Source organism: Microtus oregoni, unplaced genomic scaffold (assembly GCF_018167655.1).
Source record: "Microtus oregoni isolate MIOR12 unplaced genomic scaffold, Mior012 000007F_ref0000211, whole genome shotgun sequence".
Lineage (NCBI taxonomy): Eukaryota > Metazoa > Chordata > Mammalia > Rodentia > Cricetidae > Microtus > Microtus oregoni.
The window spans coordinates 40088002-40112021 of NW_024543066.1; the positions used below are offsets into that span (position 1 = coordinate 40088002).

At 42.5% G+C, this 24020-nt stretch overlaps 1 protein-coding gene across 2 annotated transcripts in view; it reads left to right on the plus strand.

Moving 5' to 3' along the window:
* Positions 1 to 282: 282 nt before the first annotated feature.
* The window catches only part of LOC121450734 (24-hydroxycholesterol 7-alpha-hydroxylase), a 91165-nt gene continuing 67427 nt past the window's right edge, over positions 283 to 24020 (plus strand). The window contains exons 1-6 of one of the 2 annotated variants that reach the window (XM_041655998.1): positions 285 to 595; positions 8612 to 8747; positions 10276 to 10450; positions 11621 to 11770; positions 13995 to 14088; positions 17668 to 17772. In XM_041655998.1, the coding sequence (XP_041511932.1) occupies positions 410 to 595; positions 8612 to 8747; positions 10276 to 10450; positions 11621 to 11770; positions 13995 to 14088; positions 17668 to 17772 (846 nt within the window). In that variant the 5' untranslated portion in view covers positions 285 to 409. Of the gene's footprint in view, positions 596 to 8611; positions 8748 to 10275; positions 10451 to 11620; positions 11771 to 13994; positions 14089 to 17667; positions 17773 to 24020 lie in introns of both variants that reach the window. The other variant, XM_041655999.1, reaches the window with a different exon arrangement.

Genomic DNA, 24020 nt, shown 5'->3' on the forward strand with positions numbered 1-24020 from the left:
TACTGAAAAACAAAGCAGAACCCAAGATGCTTCTGGGAAATGTAGTTCTTGGGACTCCAAGCCGCCTTTGATTGGCTGGCAGCTAGGCGCCCTCTGCAAACTGCCAGCAACTGGATAGCTAAGGCTTCAGCGTGTGTTCCCGCCCACCCGTCCCAACCGAGGCTGGTGTAGTTCCACTGATTGCTTTTTTTTTCCCCTACTGGCCGGAATTCTAAAGCAATGCGAAGGTGGAAAGGAGCCACAATGCAAAAATTGCACAAAAATTGGGGCGGGGCAAAGGAACTACAGTTGCGCGGTGGCCAAAGTTTCGGCTTAAAGTTTGGAACACCCGGTGCGTTTTCCTCAGTCTGCAGGGAAGGGGGAAATGCTCCGAGAGAAGGACGTTTTCAAACGTCTGTGATTCTGGAAGATGGGCGTCATGGAGTTCTTTTCACCAGTAGTAATCGCCGTCCTGGGAAGCTGTGTTCTTTTCTTATTCTTTCGGTGGAAGAATTTGCGTGGACCCCCGTGTATCCAGGGCTGGGTTCCCTGGATCGGAGCGGGATTTGAGTTTGGGAAAGCTCCTCTTGAATTTATAGAAAAAGCAAGAATCAAGGTATGTAGCTGTGCCTGGAGGTGGCGGTGGGGTTGGAGAGAGGTAGTATTTTATTTTCAAATTATGTTTTTATTAAGCGCAATGTTAGGACATTGGACATAAGCATACTCTGGCAGTTAATCCCGTCGGTTGTTTCTCTACACATGATCTTCAGCTATGTCCTAAGCAAAATATCAAGAAATGAAAGACAACACAACTTGTTGGAAGGAGAGATGTCTTTTGAGTGTTAGTAACTTCCTTGAGCTAATTCTAAGTGCGTGTTTATCAGCATACGGATATAAGCGCGTTGTACTTGGGGAAAATAAGTTTACATGACTCCGGTTTGTGAAAATGAGTAATAAATCTGTATCACAAATAAAGGTAACACTACGATTTTGTAAAACTTGTTTTGCTAAGTTGGTCTTTACAGATTCAAGGTTTGCCACTTTCTTTTTCACCACCCTCCCCCAGCTACTAGTTTTATTGATAATGAGTCCTTTCTTCCCATATACCCCGAGGAGATAACTAAGGACGCATTTCTAAAAGTTTTTGTCCTTAAAGCAGTTCTTGAATGTTGAGACTTTAAAAGAGACTCTTTTATTGGCTTTATTTTTTTTAAAAAAAAATTACTCATATTTTAGCTGCCAAGATCTTATTATTTTTGTGGTTGGGAGGGTGAAGTACTTTCTGCACAAGTCTGAGAACCTAAATTCAATCCTCATCTCCTATCTTTAAGGTGTATGTGTTGGGGGAGGGCTGGAGAAAGCAAACATGTGGATGGGAGAACATTCAGCAGTTAAGAGCACATACTGCCCTTGCAGAGGACCCAAATTCTGGTCCCAGCATCCACATTGGGTTGGATCCCAACCGCCTACAGCTCCAGCTTCAGAGGATCTAAAGCCTCTGTCCTCCCACAACATCCATGCACACACACATACTCATGTATAGAAACATATATGCATACAAATAAAATGAATCTTAATTTTTAAAAAAGCCTATGTGGCCAAATGCACCCCACATTCCTATGCGGGAGAGGCAAAGACTGGAGAATTCATGGAGCTCACGGATCAGCAAGTCTAGGCCAACCACCAAGCTCCAGGTTAGGAAGAGAACTTGTCTCAGAAAGTAAGGTGGAGGGCTGGCAAGATGGCTCAGTGGGTTAAAGTGCTTGCTACCAAGTCTAACATTTTGAAATAGATCTCCAGAACCTACATGGTGGAAGGAGAGAACCAAGGCCCTCAGGTTGTTCTCAGACTGACGTCACATGGATACATGCCCGTACACATATAAACACAATCCAATGTATGAGATATAATATTTCTTTATCATTAAGTGTTTCTCTCAGTCTGTGTGTGTACATCCACTTGTGTGCAGGAAGGAGCATGCAGAGTTCAAAGACTGATACGGGGTGTCTTCCTAATTCCCTTCTCTTCTACATTTTATTGGGACAAGGTCTCTGGATCTGGAGTGCATTCTTTTGGCTAGACTGGCAGGCTTGCAAGCCTCTGGGTACTGCTTGTCTCTTCCCCAGTGCTGAGGAGATAGAGATGTGAGCGTCTTATGCCTGGCTTTTTTTATGGGTTCTGGGGATTTGAACTCTGATCCTCATGTTTGCACAGCCAGCACTTTGTCCACTGAGCCATCTTTAATGGATGCATTAATCAAATAAGGATAGGATATTTGACTTAAATCCCAATAGTTGAGTTATACAGGTTGTCGCCTACTGCTTTCCATTGTTTCAACCAATACCTCAATGAATATTCTAATAATTTTGGTTGTGAGCCTAGCCTTTAATGGTTAAGCCATCTCTCCAGCTCTCAATGGATAGTTGTGTGTGTGTGTGTGTGTGTGTGTGTGTGTGGTTGTACATTTAAAGCTTATTTGACTATTTCCTCAGAACAAACTCCAAAAATAGATTTGTTTGGGGGCAAATGTATAATTAGATCAATTATGATTGTATTGTGTTATTTTACTGCTTTGAAAAAGATGTAATATATACTTTTGTTGTTGTTGTTGTTTTTTGAGACAGGGTTTCTCTGTGACTTTGGAGCCTGTCCTGGAACTAGCTCTGTAGACCAGGCTGGTCTCGAACTCACAGAGATCCGCCTGCCTCTGCCTCCCGAGTGCTGGGATTGAAGGCATGCACCACCACCGCCCGGCATAATATATACTTTTTAACCTTTGTTTTAGCACATAAATTTGCTTAACATATTAAATTCTGGGCCCTACTGGATAACGTATTTATATGAAACTCTTACTAGTCTGATACATGAAAGATGAAAAAGAATCTTTCCTAGAACAATATTTCTTTGTTTCCCACAGCTTTCCATGGTCATATGAGTTTAGTAATTTTTATGGAATGTTTGGCAAAGTTGTCTCAGATCAAGTGTGTGGGAGGCCTCTCTAGAGCCAACTGCTAGGTTACTTGACACAGTGTATGTGTGTAGTCTTTCCCTCGTACTCAATGACTATGGCTCCATTGTTTGATGTTTGAATCCTGAAGCCTACTTTCAAGGGTTATTGTTATCATATGGTCAGGATAATAAAAAGTGCACTGGAGACATTTAAACCATACAGGCTAAAAGTCCCAAGGCAGGAATGCACACAGTGAGACACAAAAGGAAAACCAAATGAACCAATGGCTCTTCTTCTTCTTCTTCTTCTTCTTCTTCTTCTTCTTCTTCTCCTTCCTCCTTCCTCCTCCTCCTTCCTCCTTCTTCCTCCTCCTTCCTCCTTCCTCCTTCCTCCTCCTCCTCCTCCTCCTCTTCCTCCTCCTCCTCCTCCTCCTCCTCCTCCTCCTCCTCCTCCTTCTTCTTCTGTTTTTTGAGACAGGGTTTCTCTGTGTTGCTTTGGAGCCTGTCCTGAAACTGGCTTTGTAGACCAGACTGGCCTTGAACTCACAGAGATGCGCCTGCCTCTGCCTCCCAAGTGCTGGGATTAAAGGCGTGCGCCACCACCTGGCCTGCTTCTTTGTTTTATACAGGCTACTGATCACTAAGTAGCCTAGGCTGGCCTTGAACTTGAGTCCTCCAGCCTGAGTACTCAGCCTTCTGAGGACTGAGATTCAGGTGTGCACAGCATGCCTTGCTCCCAGTCATCTTTCTCAGTCTACTTTCTCATTAGTTGCTTTCTCAGAGCAGGCAAGAAAGGCTCCATCGTGGAAATGCTAAACCTTTTACAGCCTCTTTGCATGTTTGTGACATCATCACAAGAGGATGTAATCTGCCTTTTCACAGCATCTGCAGCCAATTTTAACGCTTTGATAGGGAGTTGCATTTATCTGGAAACTGTATGGGAATGCATGGCTTTTTGGACCTTTGAGGAAGGACTGCCAGACATACATACTGAGCATCCCTTCAGCTCCTGGCTCTGAAGAAGACAGAGAAAGCTTCGGTGGCTGCAAAAGTCTTCCCTGTAGTTTGATTTAATCTTTGAATGGGTTATATATTAATATTGTTTAACATTTTAAAATATTGACTCTTGTGAGAGGCTTAGGAGACGGCTCAGGCAGAGAAATACCCAATGTGCAAGCATGAGACCCTGACACATGCCTGTGATCCCAGGGGAGGAAAGAGGGGCCCTGGGGCTCGCTGGCCAGCCTCTCTAGCCAGCCTCGGAGTTCCGGGTTCAGGAAGAGACTCCGTCTCAAGAAATCAGATGAGAGCAATGGTGGAAAACATCAATGTTGACCTCTGACCTCTATATGCTCACACCTCTGCAAACATACACACAAACATGCACACAACTATAGTGAAAACTGCTTCCGTCTCTATTCCACTTAACTCTCAATTATCACTGCCAAGCTCTACAGCACGAGTTCCTTTCTTACCTGTTCCCAGTAGCTGGAAATGGAGGTGGCTGTGGTTAGGAGTGCAGGCTGAGGGGCTCTGAGGGCTGGGGTGGGGCTTTAGTCTCTCTGGTGCACTCCCCGTTTTTCAAGGCCCCACTGAAGAAGAATTTCAGGGTGATGCACAGTGGAGCAAAAGTAGCGAGGCCGTGTTGTCTCCGTCAGCACACAAAGCAGACTCAGTGAGAACAAATAATCAAGCAAGAAGAGATAAGACACACTTGAAGGGAGTCACGTGTGGACGTAGGGAAGGAACCAGTGAAATGCATCAGCAGTGGCTCCAAATCGACGTGGTCTGTAACTGAGCTGCGCGATGGGGTGTGCTGTTGCTGGGTGCAATTTAGTTTTCTTAGCCATAAAATTATGACTTTGAAGAAGAAACTTCGAAGGTGCATTGCATACGTGTCAAGGTAGAGGAGGGAGTGTTAGAAATCAACCACTGGTCACAGGTCAGCCCCTTAGCTACATTAAACCATCTGGTGGGGATGGTTCTCAGAACTTGGAGTTTGTATGGGTGTTCAGAAAGGTTGGCACACAATTGCTGACCGTGTGGCTACACACGCGTGCTTAAACCTACAACAATGCTTATAATCACTCAAGCAAATATTTTGGTAAAAATATGACCAGATAGGTTTGATTATTTGCAAAGAGCCCCAAAATACTAATTGAAGTTATCAAAGATCCTAGGGGAGAGATTTCAGTGGTCATGGTAGAAGGTTGAAAAAGCTCACATAATCAAGATGTCATTTGTGTCCAAATTGAAGGCCAGGAGTGCTTTCAGATTCTCCAGGAGCCTTATTTTAGACTTTGTGAAGATTACTGTAAAACTTAGGTGGAAAGGCCAAGAGAATGGAGTCCCTAGGGCATGTTGGGAAGGAAAAGAATTTACCCAAGAGGAATTATTTCACTCAATTTCAAGGCTTATTAGTCGTTAAGACTGTGATGCCAACAGACGTGACTACTAAGACAGATGGAGCAGAGTAGGGTTAGGTCAGCCATCCACACAGGTGTGCTCAGCTGGCGTGTGACACAGACATAGAAGCAATGCCGTGGAGTAAAGACGGCTTTTCAAATGCCGGTGAAACAGTCCATGCTCATGAGCCCCAAGGAAATAAAAACGTAATAATTTGCAAAACAAAATAAGGAGCCACAACCCAAGATTCACGTCTTAGATGAGAAATTAACTCAAGGTGGATCCCAGTCTTCTCCAGAAACACAATTAACAAAAAGTTCAAGAAGAAGAGAATTTCCCCCTGGTGCGTCTAGGAAACACTTCTTTGATTGGCACTCAAAGTGCGGGCCGTAAAAGGAAGAGCAGATCAATTGAATTTTATGAAAATCAGGCATCTCTTCTCTGTGACAGAACACACAAGGAGGACAAAGAGAAGAACATCAGAATGGGATAAAGTATTTGCAAGCCCCGTACTCCACGGAGGAGCCGTGTGTAGCATGAGAAAGAACCATGGACACTCAAAAGCAAAGTACAATCCGATTAGGAAATGGATATGAGCATTACGTCCAGGCAGCAAACACACAAGGTTAGTGATAGTAACAGCCACTTGTGAAGAGAAACTGAGCCTGAAGACGCTTAACGTCCAACCTCTTTGGAAAATACTTCCGCAGTTTATTAATGGAACACACGGCTAATTGTGTAACTCAGCACTTAATATTTTTAGATATTTCTCCTGCCGAAATGGGAACTCAGGTTTACACTGTAACCTGGCCATGGCTTTAGAATCTCTTTTTACAATATCCTTGATCTAAGACTCCAAATGTCCTTCAGTGTTCTGTGGGATTCTGCTCAGAAATGTATAGACATGAAGCCTTGATAGCAGCCAGAATCCAGCTGACTCTCTGGAGAATGGTAACAATGGGAGAAGTCACCCCTAAGGGTTTGTGTGCAGCCTGATACTAAATTAAGACTAGGAGCTCAGAGGACAAACAAAAGAGAAACCTTGTGCTGTAGAGTCTGCATCCCCACCCTGAGTTTCACTATGCAGAATGCTACGGTGAGCTCTTTTAAGCAGCACCAGCATGAGTCGGCACTAATCTCAGTGGCTCTGTGTGGCTGAGCTTGGTATCCGCTTGAAGCCCCTAACTCACCAGGTTACAAGCCCCTGCTACTAGGAAGGCCAGTTTCCTAGTAGAAAGTTAAGAATACACATTTAAACACAACAGAGAGAATTACAATGACCTTAACAATTCTCATAACAATGAGAATGACTCCCTCTCTTTTAAGTATTGACTAGCAAACAATTGCCAGTAGGTATTATTGGGATGCAGTTTTGACATCTGGGTCATAGATGTGAGAAATAGGACGCAGTTGGTTTGTTGCTGTTGTTATTTGTTTGTTTTTGGTAGCCAGTGATTCTTGAACCTTCCTTTGCCTAGCAGTATCTGTCAGTCTTATCAAGAATGTAATGTGTGCCGATCTCATGATTAGTGCCAAAACGAGTAACATCGAAGCAGCGATGAGCGGAAATGATGTCTTGAGATACTTATGAGTCTCAAAATGGTATGCAAACGTGTGGCCATTTTCATGGTGTACAGTTTGTTGCCAGCGTTCGTAATGGATACTAGAGCATAACTAGAACGCTCTGAAAAATGGCATGTATTCACTCCAATAAGGCCAAAAAGTCTCTTCTCGTTTCATTCCTGTTGCCCTGCTAAAACATCAACTAACAGCAATTCAGAGGAGAAATGGGCTTGTTTGGCTTACACTTCCAAATTACAGTTCACCATTGATTGAAGCCATGGTAGGAACTCACAGGTAGACACCATGGAGGAACACTGCTTGCCCACTCTTGTTCGTCTTCTACAGCTTAGCAACACCTGCCGCCCATAATGGTCTGGGCCTTGCTGTATGATTGAAAAATTAGATAGCCCTCCTCCCCCAGCATGCCCACCAGCCATTATGGTCTAAGCAATCCCTCCATTGAGACTTCCTAGGCTGGGTCAAGTCCACAGTTAAAGCTAATTAGGGCAAATCCCAGAAGTCAAACCTCATGCTAGAGATGATGTGAGAGATAAGGAAAAGAATTGCTACTGCATCAGGAAGGATGGGTAGTTTGTGAAGTCTGACCTCTGATGCCAGGAGAAGAGGAGGGTCTCAGGAAGTCAGGCGGATGAAGAGAATGCCAGGAGCCCTAGACAGACAAGACATGCATTATGCACCAGCAAACAGGCTGCAAGGCAAGCAGACGCTGCCAGACAGCCAGGCAAATGCTAGCTCATGTAAATGTGTGCCTGCTTAGGCCGGCACATACTGGCACACATACACGCATACCAGCATGCAGGTTGCAAGTAGGCACGCGGACCTACACGGGGTCTGGTGAAGGCAAAAGGTGATTTGTCTGTGACCTCAAGGCCATATTTAGACAGACTCATACAAAGGTGACAATTTGCCAGAAATGGTTATAGAGCAGACTACATCATCACTTGCTTTGGGGCCTTCTGAACATCCAGTGTCAGTCAAGTTTTGCTGACTCATAGCCGCCTTATATCTAGCATTAGCCGTCTTGGCTGAGGCCTGGTATCTCCATGTCAGCATCATGATGTCTAAACATAAACAGGCCCTTAAGGCCTGTTCCCTTCAGCTTTGTGTACGTCTCTTGAGCAGTATTGAGCTGTATTTTACTTATAAGCTTCTTGATATCTTGAATATAAGGTTTCAAGAGCACTATGGTCATATATATTATTGTTTATTATTTTCTAATAACCAAGAAAGGAAAATAGACTATGCATCTTATTATGCACATTTTAGGAGAGAATGAAATAGGATTCATATAATTTAAATGTGACCCACAGAATTTCTAGGAACTACTAGGTGTAACTGTATTTACAAAACTGGGCCATTACTTCATTGGTATTCTTCTTTTATTCTTAAGTGTATATGCATGGTTTGTGTGTGTTCACACACTTGCATACATGTACACACATGTGTGCAGGTGCCTCTGAAGGCCAGAAGAGGGCATCGGATCCTCTGGAGTTATGTATATATGGCTGTTGAACTGTCCAATCTGGGTGCTTAAAGCTGAACTTCGTTCCTCTGTAAGGAGAGTACGTACACACCCTTAATCACTGAGCCATTGCTCCAATGTCATCATTGGTGTTCTGGAGGAAAACTGTTATGCATAATCCATGATTTAGAAATGCTTACTAATATATCTGGGTTTTGTGTTTTATTCTAGTATGGACCAATATATACCGTCTTTGCTATGGGAAAGCGAATGACCTTTGTTACTGAAGAAGAAGGAATCAATGTGTTTTTAAAATCTAAACATGTAGATTTTGAACTAGCTGTACAAAATCCTGTCTATAACGCAGGTAATCAATATTTTGGATAGTTTCCTTGAAGTATAACATCGAAACCCAAAAGTAATTTTGAGTAAAATTACATCCTCAGTCCTCTCTGAAGCGCAGCTGGGCGGCGGTGGTGGCACACGCCTTTAATCCCAGCACTCGGGAGGCAGAGACAGGTGGATCTCTGTGAGTTCGAGGCCAGCCTGGTCTACAAGAGCTAGTTCCAGGACAGGCACCAAAGCTACACAGAGAATTCAAGTTGTACTCTGCTTGTCCATAGTAGAGTTCCTCGGCTTAATAAGCAAGCCATAATTGTGACCTCTCCTGAGAGTGCCCATTGGGGCAATAATGCTAGCTGGGCTGGCTTCTCCTTTCTTACAGTCTCCGTCTGTCTTAGCCTGCTTGCGGTTACTGGAGACTGTGCTCCTGCTCTGCCTGGGTCTCCCTAGGTCCTGTGCCTAGACCATGCATCTTCCCTGAATGCCTGCCTGACTTCTTCTTGCCTTAGGTGCTAAGGTGTCCTTCTTCTGCCCGCCCCCCATCCCTTCGTAGAGTCTTATAATGTACTCTGTCATGCATTTCTTCGTATTAAGACAAAAATGTTTGAAAGCCTCTCAGAGATGAAAAGTTTAGCTATTTTAAGATCACAGTCTATTGGGTAAATTCACTGCTCTCTAGTGTTTGTTGATGTGTAAGCCATGGAGTTTCTGGTCAGTGAGTTTATTTTGAAGGCTATTGTTTTATACACTAACGTACTTCTTCAGTAAAAGTAACTAACTTACCTGCTAGAGGCATATGGATATTATGGGAATGTTTGCCTAGGGCTCTCCTGTGACCTCTTATGACATTTCTACTGAACAGATAAAATTTGTTAGCATTTCCTCTTCAGCCAGCTTCTTATCCTGACCAAACAGCCCCTACCATGTTCAAGAGATCAACATTTAATTTAAATCACTTTATACAAACTATAACTTGAACATAACAAAATCATAAAATACAAATTAGTTTTTAAAGGTTTTTTAAAAGATTCTTTTATTTGGTTAATCAAAATAGATAAACTAGATAATTTTTTTTTTAAAGAAAGTAGTCTAAAAAACCAAAACTCTTACCCCTACCCTGAATGAATCTGAGGTGATACTGTAGAGGGAAGAGGGAGATTTCTAGGAAGAAGTGTTCTGGAGTGGGGTCAGAGTTATTCTGCTGGAAGGAATGGTCAAGAAGATAACTAGGAGAGGAATTTGGGGGGTGTTGTTGTCTGTGTGTGTGTGTAGAAATGGGGTTTGGTTGGGGGAGTAGTGAATGGTCTAAGTGTGATTAATAGCTTCCAGAGTGCTGAGTTTAAAGACCCTCTGCGTTTTCTACACACCTTGAATGTAGATCTGGAGGTGGAAGGGGGTAAAAGTAGCAGCCCTCTCCCTCACTTATAGAGCATCTTGAGAACAGATCTACTGATTTCCTGTGCCGGGAGGACTTTGTCAATAGCCCCTCCTGGCTGATTCTGTGCTGCAAAGGGATTGTAGCTCATTTTGATACTTGTTCCCTCTGTCTTTAGCTTGGATTCCCAAGAATGTCTTTTTTTCACTGCATGAAAAACTGTATGTCTTGATGAAGGGGAAGATGGGTACTTTCAGCACACATCAGTTTACTGGGCAGCTGAGTGAGGCATTCCATGAACAACTGGAAGACTTAGGTGCCCGGGGGACAGTGGACCTGAATGACTTTGTAAGGTAAACAGTCGTTTTATTCTTCAAATAAAAACTTGGAGCTAATATATCGGATTTTGAAAGTCACCTGGCAAATTAATGTTTTCTATCTAACTAGGCTACTATGAGATTTTTTTTTTAAAAAAAAGCATTTAAATTCTAATTAAAAGGCACTTTCTAGTTTAGCATTCTCACTTTATAGTGAGCAAATAAACCAGAAGTCACTTGGCCGATGAAGAGCCATATTGTCTCCATGTGAGAAACTGAGTTACCAAAATACTTTCTCAACCCAATAGAACCCTAGGAGTACAAAGGCAGAGAGAGTGACCTAGGCGTGGAATAAGGTATGAACTCTCAAAGCCCCACCTCACAGTGATGTACTTTCTTTAGCAAGACTCCACCTCCATAACCTTCCCAAGCAGTGCCACCAGTGGAGACCAAGGATTCGAATACAGAAGCCTGTAGGGGACATTCTCATTTCATTCATGCCGAAACAGGTGATGTCAATAGATAACCCAGTAGGCAGTAGTTTGAATATGCAGACTTTTGTGAGAATTTAAGAAAGGAATGATTACTGTTACCCCCTTTTATTCCTAGTTTATTTGCCGCTACGTTCAAAGACCTGAGTGGTGTCCTAGCTGTTACCATTTTCTAAATAAATTCCCAATGAGTGACATTCATTCAGCTTATTGTTTTGAATTTTTTATGGGTCTAAGGTGCTTCCTTAGAATGGATTTTTACATTTTCAGGGCTGGAGAGAGGGCTCAGTAGTTAAGAGCACACACACTCTTCCCCAGGACCCAAGTGTGGTTCCCAGCACATATATTACACAGCTAACAGTTGTCTATAACCCCAGTGCCAGGGAGATCCAATTTCTGATTGTCAGAGGCACCTCCATTCACCAATCCATACAGAGACACATGTACACACATAATTCAAAACAAAGTTTTGTTTGTTGTCTTGTTTTTAAGAAAGGATTTTTAAAATATCTTTAGATAAACAGAATCACGTTTCAGTCGTCCTTGAATGGCAGCTTGATTTCCAGCAGCAGACGGTAAAACTTAAGAATGACTTTTCCCCAAAGTTGTGTCCCATTATCCACTGCTCAGCTGTCATTTTAAGGCAATTCTGTCTTTGTATATAAAGTTTTTATTGGTTACTCGGTTGACTTCCTGAGCGTCTTTGTCTTTGCAGGCATCTTCTTTATCCAGCCACGGTCAATACTCTCTTTAAGAAAGGGTTGTTTCCCACAGACGAGAGGAAAATCAAGGAGTTCTACCAGCATTTTAAAACTTACGATGAGGGTTTTGAGTATGGATCCCAGCTACCGGAATGGCTCCTGAGGTAGGGTGGCCTTCTGTAATTGATGAGTTTTCTCTTTTCAGCAACATCTATCTATAGCTAACCTCCATCTCACTCTCGCTTTCATATGTGTGTGCACAGGTGTGCCCCGTATGAGTGGAGGCCAGAGGGTGATATCAGGTGGCCTGATTTATCCTTCTGCACCGCAGGTTTTGACACAAGACTGATCCCCAAGAGCTAACCATTTTGTCTAGGCTGGCTGATGACCGAGGCCCAGCATTCCCCATTGCTGTGTGGGATTGCACGTGCACACTGCCGTGCTGGCTTTCACGTGGGTGATGGTCATCTGTATGCAGGTCCTTGGGCTTGCACAACACGTGTTTTACCTTCTCAACAGCCTTCCTAGCTCCCATCTCTCTAATTTATTTATTTATTTTATGCTTTATTTTTATTTCATATGCGTATATGTGTGTAGGATGTAGGTGCGTGTGTTGGGTGAGTAGTGTGCTTGCCGTAGTGAATGAGTGGAGTTCAGAGGAAACTGGGCTTTGGCACTTGCTTCCCACCTTGTTTTAGACAGGGCCTAAAACATTCCAGGTTAGTTGGCCAAGCTACTAGGGTTTCGGTTGTCTCCATCTGGAGACTCAGACTCCTCTGGTCTCCCAATACTGTGTGGCAAGTGCTTTGTCCACTAGGTCGTATTCCAGCCGCATTTCTTTTTCTTCAGCAGGATAGCATCAGCTGAGATGGAAGGAAGCTGTTTCTATGACTTTTTAAAAAAATCGGTGGTGGCAGGCCGTGTGGTGTTCTCACTGTGTAGCCCATGCTGGCCCTGGAACTCATGGCCTCAGCCTCCAGGTTGCTGGCATTGCAAGAGTGCTCTGTAGCCTGCTTATTTTAGTGTGCACATGTGAAGTGAAGGAGGAACAAAAGAGATAGACTTCTTCCTTCCTTCTCTCTGTTCTTTCTTCCTCCTTCCTGTCTCCCTCCGTCCCCATCTTCCCTATCCCTTCCTTTCTGAAAAACAGTGTGTGTGTGTGTGTGTGTGTGTGTGTGTGTGTGTGTGAGAGAGAGAGAGAGAGAGAGAGAGAGAGAGAGAGAGAGAGATTGAGACATGTTATAAAGTATCTGAGGCTCTTTTGAAGTACACTGTATCATTGCTGAATTGATTCTGTTTGAATCCTTGCGGAATCAGCCCGCTTCTCCGTAAGGTGTGAGTAGGTGGTGATCAAATGCATTTGTTACCATTGGCTCAGATAAATATTTGTAGAATGCAGTGAGAAGCAACTGAATTTTAAAAGGTTCTTGGAGTTGCTCTATGTTTTATTCTATTTGGACAGTTATGGTGGCATAGATGGGTAACTTAAAAACAATAATTTTTTCCCCCCATAGTTTGGAGACTGAGGGTACCAGTAGGGTGGTTAATGAGGAGGGCTTCCTTTTGATGACAGACTGTCAGCTTCTGACTGTGCCTTCAGAGTGGAAGAGGCAATCAAGTGCTTTCTGGGGTTTTATAATAACACTAATCCCGTTGATAAAGGGTTCACCCTGTCATGCAATTATTGTCTTTAATGCCCTGTTCCCTAATGCGATCACCTCCGGGTTGAGAATTTCAGCATTGATTTTGCAGCGCACCCAGCTCTTTAGCCGTGGATGCTGGTAATGGTCAGACAAGAATAAAGTGACGATAACCAATGGGCTTTGTTTAGCTGGACCAGCATCTGGTCTCTATGCTGTGCTTTCCCCTGTCACTCTTAGGATAGGCACAGTGAAATGAACCAAGCAATTGACACGCCCTTTCTCCTTCAGTGACAGCCTAGTAGGAATCACAATAGCTATTTACAAAGACACTAAAATTCGTTTTCTTATCGCCTCAGCTTTACCTGTGAACTAATAATTCAGAAGTGGACCTCTGTGGAAATTCTAACTGGAAACAGAGATGAAATTTGAGGAAATTATTCTACTATAAGAAACATTCTTTAGTTCTTAAAAAGTATATAAGTTATTTACTTCATGTGCATTGGTATTTCACTTGCATGCATGTCTGTGTGAGGGAGTCGGATCCCCGGAACTGGAGTTACAGACAGGTGTGAGCTGCCATGTAGGTGCTGGGAATTGAACCTGGGTCCTCTGAAAGAGCAGCCTGTGCTCTTAGCCGCTGAGCCATCTCTCTAGCCCCAACATCCTCTCCTTTGATGTCATAATCTGTGACCCTAACCCTTGCAAATCACTGATTTTATGGTTTTTTGTTTTGCTTTTAATGCAGAAACTGGTCAAAGTCCAAAAGATGGCTCTTGACACTGTTTGAGAAAAGCAATGATGAAATCAAAGCTCACGAGTCAGTAGCAGGCCATTCCAGGGTAGGTATCTCTTCCTTCACTAAGATATGTATAATGAGCATGGGACGAAACAGTGATTATTACAAAACATTTCTTAGCCAGGAAATGTGTGTGATTGGATATAATTTTAATACCAAGTGATAGACTAGGCCTGCTTATATACATTATTTTAATATCATGGCCTCATAGCATCAAAGCATTCTGTTCTATAGGGTTGCAAAATGGATGCTACAAATAACAAAATAAGATGAAACTTGTGAGTTTTTTTTTATTTTATTTTGTTTTGTTTTCACACAGTTGACTGTGTCAAAGGACAGACGTACAATTTAAAGGTCTTTGTTGCTTTACAGCGTAGTTCTCGGATTAGGCCACTTCCCTTTCCATCTTCCCATACAACAAATAAAATGTTTTCATAGCCTGAGCTGAACAGCTTTGTTGAAAAAAAAAAAACAAAAAACAAAAACAAAAAAACCAAAACAACTACGTCAGGGATCTCAACCTGCGGGTCATGACCATCAGAAAGCACATATTTCTGATGGTCTTAGGAGCCCCCAATCATGAATTTATTTTTGTTGCTACTTCATAACTGTAATTTTGCTACTAAGCAGTATCTCATACTAAGACCATTGGAAATACCTGCTTTCCAGTGGTTACCCACAGGTGGAGAACTGCTGGGTAGAGAACTATGGAAGTCAGAAAAGAAAGTTCCTGTTTAAGACTAAGGACAAGACAACAAAGCTACAACCGATAGGTTAAAATTGGGTGATTCTGGTTTCTTAAGGAGATAAGGAATAAGTGATTCAGGGTTTTTGTCATTGCTCTTGATCTGTTTGGGCAACATCAGCTCCCCACTTGTCCCCTGGCTTCTGAGAAAGTCACATAGAATGTCTTCAGTCTTAAGTAACTTAGCTGCCATCCAATGCCACAGGGCTTTTGTTTGAGCAATGCCATATTGATTTTTTTTGTTGTTGTGGATTAGTTGTAGGTGACCATCCTTATTCACCAGGCCAAGGTCACCTGATATGTCCTTGAGGAATGAAACCAGACCAGTTGGAGGGTCCACAGTAAAACATATATATATATATATATTTGTGTGTATACACACACACACACACGCGCGCAGAGAACACATATTAACTTAAAAACTGGACCTAAAGATGGGCAGTCCCAGCTACTTAGGAGGCTTGGGCAGGAGAATGGCAAGTTCAAGGCCTGCCTTGACTAGTGAGACTGTCTCAAAATAAAGAGAAGTCTGTGGATGTGCTCAGTGATGGGGTGATTCCTTAGCATGTGCGTTTCAATCTCTAGTACCAAAACCAACCAAACAAAAACCCCACTTCAAATATTTTAGCATTTAAAAATGTTACAGAAACATTTTAGTTGTGGCACTGGTGGCGGGAACCACAGAGGAGCTGCTTCAACTTGCTGAAGGCTCTGATCGTTCACAGGCGTAGGCTTCATCCACGGTGACCTGAGCCCCCTACAGAAGTTAACACGGTCAAGACAATCCCTCACAGACACCTGGACCAGCTAGACGTGCTGTAGAGCTGCAGAAAATGAAATCCATAATTAGAACGACCAGTTTTGCTATTCTTCTGGACATGATAGACAATGGCACACCAGCTAATATTCAGAAGGCAGTTATGATGTACAAAGCCATTTCTTGTCTCTTGTGACAACTGTAATACCAAGAAGATGATTGGCAGGGCTAATCTGGAAGACTAGCATGCTTCATTAGCAGCAAGTGACACCAGCAACTCCATTTTCGTCCTGCCTGCATGTGCATTTCTTTCACACTAGCTTGGTTGTGCTTTTTCCTCATGTGTACCGAATGTGACTAATACTAGCTGCTTCAGGGCTAATATATCGATGAGCTAAACACCCGTGAAGATGTTAAAATTACGCCGTCCCAAGGCAAGTAGGGGATGGATCCTAGAGTCCATCTTGTTTTCCTGTCACCTTACTGAGTTAAGATTGAAAGCACATCCAGTACCTGAGTGTCTGCCCCCTGGTGGCGAAGCAACCATGGGCAAAGGCCAACTGAGAAGCCCCCTGATTGCGGTCATGTGGGAAAACCACCAGAGTAGGTAGATGATGCTGTGCTCTGAGTTGGTGCCATTTAAGTCAGAACATCTGGGTTTTCCCAGGAGCTTGAACTGAGCTCCTCACATATGCTGGGCAAGTCTTCTGCTTCCCAGATATATCTCTAGCTCTCCTTTTTACTTTTGAGAAAGAATTTTACTAAGCCAACAGAGCTGGTCTTAGACCCACTTTAGAGACCAAACATACTTTGAGCTTGAAATTCTTCTTTCCCAACCTTCCAAGTTGCTTGATTATAACCCTGTACCACCATGCCTCACTACTTAATTTTCTTATGAGCAGAGGTTTGCTTATGTTAAAAGGGTAACATTTGAGTTGAGTATGTTGCTCAGCTCGTAGAATGCTTGCCTGGTATGCAGGAGGACCTGATTTCAATCTCTAACATTGTGTATAATAATAATAATAATAATAATAATAATAATAATAGTAATAATAGTAACAGATGGGTGTGGTGGTGCATGCCTTTAATCCTGATATTTGGAAGGTAGAGGCAGGAAGATCTTTGTGAGTTCAAGGCTAGTCTCAGGTACATAGTGAGTTCCAGGTCAACCAGGCCTACATAGTGAGACTCTCACACACGCTATTTATGAATGTAACCAATCAATGCTCAGCAAAAAAAACCAAAAACAAAAGCCAATGTTGTTCCTGGGTGTAGCTCAGTTAGAAAGTACTGGCCTAGCATGCATAACACCCCAGGTACATCCCCAGTACTGAATAAACCAGGTGTGCTGGTATGGTACATTCTTGCAATCTCAGCACTAAGAAGGGAGAGGTCAGAGGTCAGGAGCTCAAGGCCATCTTAAGCTACAGAGAATGTTGATTTTGTTTCAAGTATTTTATCAGCAACTGTACTAATATTCAACTCTCAAAATTTTATGAGGTCGGTACCATATCAAGGCCATCTTGTGGATGAGGAAATTCAATCACTGGAATAGTCAAGTGATTTATACAGGATCATTCGTTTCCCTAATAGTGAAGCCACAAGACAGAAATTCAGCTACACTCCCCTGGAGTTCCTGTTCCCCATTCCCATACTCCCACCCAGTGTAGAGGGCCTTAGCATGCCTCAGACTGCAAGCCTGTGAACAGCAGACACATTTCTCCTGGGTTAAAGACAAACGAACAGCTCCAGGATCATGACTCAGTCGAGGCAGAGTGCCTCATGAACAAGCTGAAGAGCTGAGGTTCAGATCCCCAGAACCCACACAAAAATCTGGGTGTAGTGACACATGCCTGTAACCCCTACTCTGGGCAAACAGAGATAGATTCCTGAAACTCATTGGCTAGCCCAGCTAGCTGAACCGAGAAGGTTCAGGTTCTGTAAGAGGGTGGAGGGGGATGGAGGAAAGACAGCCAGTGTTGACCTCTGGCCCCTTGTGCGCATGCACGTGTACACAGCCACACTGTTAAGTACATGCAGCACTCGCAGGGTGACCTCTTGTTTATGGGCGTCAGTCCTCCTCACATCTCTGTGGCCTCACAGTCATTTCCTTCACACAGACCCTCGTGCAGGCCGTTCTGGATGTTGTGGAGACAGAATCACGTCAACATAGTCCAAATTACGGACTTTTGATGCTTTGGGCTTCTCTGGCCAATGCTGCTCCCGTAAGTACGCGGGAGACAACGGGGCTCACTTCCTTCCTTTTTTTTTTTTTTGTTTGTTCTTTTGCCTTATTTTTTCTTTCTCTTGGTCTTTAGTTCTTCACTTAATTTCATGAACAAAAAGATTAGCAGTGGATTGTGATGTAAGATAAAAAGCAAAAGTGAATGCTTGATAGAATCCACCGAGGTGACTCCGTGGATGAAATGCTTGCCTCACAAACTACAGATGCTGAGTTCATAAATGCTGCTGGATGTGACAGGCTGCCTAAAATCCCACAGCTGGAGAGGTGGAGACCAGGGTACTGTGGGGCAAGCCGGCCAGCTAAACTAACCTGATCAGTGAGCTCTGGGTTCAGTGAGATCCCCTGTCTCAGTGAATAATGCAAGGAATGTAACAAACACCAACCTCTGACCTCTACAGGCAGGAGCATCTGCATACATGCCTGTACACACTTCTGCAAAAACATTCATGCATACATACTAGGTGCATGCGCGTGTGCATGCGTGTGTGCAGAAACACACAGTACTCACATATACATCAAGTACCCCACCCTCCCAAAAAATTCCTCCTTAAAATACTAAGGAGGCAAAGCCTAGATCCAGAGAGAATTCTGCCCCCTGACATGCTTGCCCTTTGGGACCCCGGTGTGTCATTTAAGGGGCTCTGACTCTGTCAGGCTGTGTGCTCTGGGTGCTGCACAGCTCAACAAAGCCTAGGTCGGGAGTACGGCAACTGATGGTTTTAGATGGAGCTGCTCATCTCAGCCCCAGTGGCCGTCCCTTAAAATCTCCATGCCTCCATTTCCTCTGCAGGAAGTTAGGGAAGGAAGGGAGAAGGGAGGGAGAGAATATGAATATGAATGTAAAATTCCTGACATGATCCTAGGCAGGGGTTGCTCATTTCCCTACAGTCTCTGTGAGATCCAGCCAGATGCTCTAGTCATGTCAGTGAATGTGAGCTTCCCCTCCTCCCGGGTACCAGTGCATCTGAATTTCTTGGCCTGTTGGTTCTCCAAGCTTCTCTGAATGGGGCTTATGACATTGAAATGCATTGCACTAAAGATAACAGGGACCTTTAAAACCCATTTATTTTTATATACTCATTTTTAATTGATTAATTAATTTAGTTTTTTGTTTGTTTTGAGGCAGTCTTGCTATGTAGCCTCAGGCTGTCCTTAAACTTTCAATCTCAAGTGCTGGGTTATAGACATGACACACAGTGATGGGCAACTGTTTCTCATTATAAATTTTCTTTAACTAAGTAAACAAAATATTGGGTTTCTTTAGGACATCTTTATCCATGTGTATCATTGAACTTGGCTCATGGTTACCCTCATTACCTCCTTTGTCTTCCCTAACTCCTGTTTATTTCCTTCCTTCTTCCCAAATATAGTCCCTCAACTGCATCCATGGTGTGTGTGTGTGTGTGTGTGTGTGTGTGTGTGTGTGTGTGTGTGATTTTAAAGCTACTATGAACGTGGTGAAAGCCAGGAGATTTGTGTGTATGAGTCTCTGTTTAGTCTGCTCTAATTCCCTGGTCAGCACACTGTTTCATTAACCCAAGCTGTTCCTTATGTTGGTGGAAGTGGAAGGACAGCTGTCTATGTATCTCTGATGAAACAGGAAATCTTAGCTCTTCTCTGGTAAGTGTGGTCATTTTCTTTTTCTCTAACAACTAGAATTAGTATTACACATTTCTCTTTCTTGTTTCTGATGGCCTAGGTGGCTAGATGATTTCTCAGTCTCAATAACTTTGCTTTTTTAAACCTCTTGTAAAGAACAGAGATAGATATTCTGGCCTTTCTGCTCCAACAGATGCCTCCCAAGAGAATCTATTTCACCAGTGCTTGTCAAGTGAAGCGCCCCATGCCTCCCCCTTCCTCTGTATGTTCTCATAGTCTTCTCTGCCTCTTCTCTAATTGATTGAACTACAGCAAAACTGAAGAGCAGCTTCCCAAACATGCACACAGCAGCCACAGTCAGAGCGCTAGTTCTCAGGATCTCTCCAGAAAGGTCCCCTGAAGGAAACCACACAAAGCACCATTGAGCGGACACAGTGGTCAGTTCTTTGTGGTTGACCCTGGCACTGGTCTGAAAGGACGTGTCTGATGAGGACCGAAAGCTTCATCTTGCTAGATCATCCTTGTTGGCACCTCCAAGAGGCAGGGTGAAACAAGAGCAGAGAGGAGACCTGGGAAAGGCCTTCTCATCAGATCCGAAGCCAGTTCCCATGGCTGGGCAACAGAGGGCTAGCAATTCCGTCCACCTCTCCCAGTCTGTGTCCATGTCCTCATCTGAACTGTCTCCAAGAATGGTAGGGAGTATTTAGCTGGAATTAATGAAAAGTGCCTAACAACACTCATGCTCAATAAATAATGTGTGTGCCGTACATAAAAACACCTCCCTCGTGGAAATCAATGCCTTCGTTCAATGGCCCATTAATAATGAATGTAGACTGCTGTGGGTCTCAGATGCCCTACACCTCAATGGCCAGGTTGGGCATGACTCTACTGTTCTGGCTTTTAGGATCACTCATTGCTGACAAAACCCTAAGAGCTGTAAGTGCTGGGCAGGTCGCTCAGGCCCACATGAGTCAGTACTTTCTTCTCGCCTCCCTTGAAGCCCAGGGGACCCAGAATCTATGCTTTAGATGGGGTTATTAGCAGCTCACCAGGAGGCTCTGTTGTGGCTGAGGTGTGCTTTGATAGACCACTGCAAGATATTTGCCATACTTCATGAGATTGTTTTAGTGGAAAAATCATTTCCTAGTCCTAAGAAGTTCCTGACTGGCAAATGAACTTTCCAGAACATTTCTCAGCTCTATCAAAGCCGACTTTTGCCATTTTTTAAATCTTTTTATTTTACACATATTTAAAAGTTTTTTTTTTCATTTTGCATACCAACCACAGTTCCCCCCTCCCCTCTTCCTGCTCTCCCCTGCCCCCCAGCCTTCATCTTAGCTGGGGTCTTTCTTGTGGACTCCTGGGAGTTTCCCTAGCACCAGGTTTCTCCCTAACCTATTAATGGCTCACTCAATCAAGATATTTCTTTCCTTGCTTTCCTTCTCTGTTCCTCCCCCCAACTCAACCATTCTGTTCCCCCATGTACTCCTCTCCCTTTTTACCCCCCTCCCCCAATTTACACAGGATATCTTATCTATTTCCCCTTTCCAGGGGCATCCATGCATGTCTATTTCTCTTAGGGTCCTTTTTGTTACCTAACTTCTCAGGGGTTGTGGATTGTAGCCTGGTTATCCTTTTCTTTATGTCTAATATCCTCTTATGAGTGAGTACGTGCCATGTTTGTCTTTCTGGGTCTGGTTTATGTCACCCAGGATGTTTTTTTTTTCTAGTTCCATTCATTTTCTTGCAAATTTTAAGGTGCATTGTTTTTTTTTCTACTGAGCAGCGCTCCATTGTGTAAATGTACCACATTTTCTTTATCCTTTCTTCAGGTGAGGAACATCTAGGTTGTCTCCAGGTTCTAGCTATTATGAACACAGTTGAGCAAATGTCTTTGTAATGTGAATGTGTATCCTTTAATCATATGCCCAATAATGGAATTGGTTGGTCTTAAGGTAGGTGAATTCCCAATTTTCTGAGAAACTGCCATACAAAAGTACCAGTTTGCATTCCCACGAAAAATGGAGGAGTGTTCCCCTTTACTCCACATCCTCTCCAGCATAAGTTGTCTTCAGTGTTTTTGATCTTGGCCATTCTGACTGTGTAAGATGATATCTCTGAGTTGTTTTGATTTGCATTTTCCCGATGACTAATGATGTTAAGCAATTCTTTAAGTGTATTTCAGCCATTGGAGATTCTTCTGTTGAGAATTAGATCTTCACCTCATTGTTTAAATTGGATTATTTGGTATTTTGATGCATAGTTTCTTGATTTCTTTATTTAGTTTGGAGATCAGCCTTCTGTCAGATGTGGGGCTGGTGAAGATCTTTTCCCTTTCTTTAGGCTGCCGTTTTGTGTTATTGACTGTGTCTTTTGCCTTACAGAAGCTTCTCAGTTTCTGGAGATCCCTTTTATTAATTGCTTTCAGTGTCTGTGCTACTGGTATTATATTTAGGAAGTGGTCTCCTACTTCCCACTTTCTTTTCAATCAAGTTCAGTGTAGCTGGGTTTATGTTGAGGTCATTGATCTTCTTAGACTTGGGTTTTGTGCATGGCAGTAGATATGGATCTATTTGCATTCTTCTACATGTACACATCCAGTTATGCCAGCACCATTTATTGAAGAAGTTTTCTTTTTTCTATTGTACAATTTTGACTTCTTTGTCAAAAATCAGGTGTTCATAGGTGTGTGGATTAATGTCAGGGTATTGAATCCGATTCCACAGATACATGTGTCTATTTTTATGTCTATACCAAGCTGTTTTTTATTATTATAGTTTTATAGTATAACTTGAAGTCAGGAATGGTAATGCCTCCAAAGGTTCCTTTATTGTACAGGATTATTTTGTCTATCCTGGGTATTTGGCTTTTCTGTATGAAGTTGAGTATTGTTCTTTCGAGGTCTGTGAAGAATTGTGATGGGATTTTGATGGGGATTACATTACATCTGTAGATGACTTTTGATAAGATTGCCGTTTTTACTATGTTGATCCTACCTATCCAAGAGCCTGGGAGATCTTTTCATTTTCTGATAACTTCTTCAATTTCTTTCTTCAGAGACTTAAAGTTCATGTTGTGCTCGTCTTTCACTTGTTTGAGTAGAGTTACTTCAAGATAGTTTATGTTATTTGTGGCTTTCATAAAGGGTGATGTTTCCCTGATTTCTTTTTCAGCTCATTTACCATTTGTTTATAGGAGGGCTACTGAATTTTTAGAGTTAATCTTGCATCCTTCCACCTTACTGAAGGTGTTTATCACCTGTAGGAGTTCTCTGGTAGAATTTTTTGGAATCACTTATATAAACTATCATATCGTCTGTAAATAGTGAAAGTTTAACTTCTTCCTTTCCAATTTGTATCCCCTTGATCTCCTTTTATTTTGGTCTTATTGCTCTAGCCAGAACTTCAAGTACTATATTGAATATATATGGAGAGAGTATTTTTCCTGATTTTAGTGGAATCGTTTTGAGCTTCTCTCCATTTAGTTTGATGTTGGCTGTTGGCTTGCTGTATATTGCCTTAATTATGTTTAGGCATGTTTCTTGTATCCCTGATCTCCAAAACCTTTATCATGAAGGGGTATTGGATTTTGTCAAATGCTTTTTCAGCCTCTAAAGAGATGACCATGTGGTTTTCTTTCAGTTTGCTTTTTTACATTGACAGATTTTTGTATGTTGTACTGTCCCTGCATCTTTGGTGGATGATTTTTCTGATGTGTTCTTGGATTCGGTTTGTCAGTGTTTTTCTTTTTGCATAAATGTTCATAAATAGGTCTGCAATTCTCTTTTTAAGTTGTGTCTTAAAAAGTTGTGTAGTTTGCGTATCAGGGTAACTGTAGCCTCATAAAAAGAGTTTGTCAATGTTCCTTCTGTTTTTATTGTGTGGAACAATTTGAGGAGTTTCGGTATTAGTTCTTCTTTGAACTCCTGGTAGAATTCTGTGATGAAACCATCTGGTCCTGGCCTTTTTTTTTTTTTGTTAGGAGACTTTGATGACTGTTTCTATTTCTTTAGCAGTTATAGATCTACTTAATTTGTGTATTTGGTTTTGATTTAATTTTGGTAAGTCATACCTATCCAGAAAATTGTTCATTTCTTTTAGGTTTTCCAATTTTGTGGAGTACAGATTTTTGAAATATGACCTAATGATTCTCTGGATTTCCTCAGCATTTGTTGTTATGTCCCCCTTTTCATTTTTGATTTTGTTAATTTGGATATTCTCTCTCTGCCTTTTGGTTAGTTTGGATAAAGTTTTGTCTATCTTACTGATTTTTCTCAAAGAACCAACACTTTGATTCATTGAATGTTTGTATTGTTCTCTTTGTTTCTCTTTTATGGATTTCAGTCCTCAGTTTGATTATTTCCTGCTGTCTACTCCTGGATGAGTTTGCTTCTTTTTGTTCTAGAGCTTTCAGGTGTGGTGTTAAGTCGCTAGTGTGAGGTTTCTCCAAATTCTTTATGTGGGCACTTAGTACTATGAATTTTCCTCTTAGCACTGCTTTCCTAGTTTCCCATAAATTTGGGTATGTTGTGCCTTCATTTCTGTTGAATCATAGGAAATCTTTAGTTTCTTTCTTTATTTCTTTCTTGACCCAGTGGTGATTTAGTTGAATGTTGTTTAGTTTCCATGA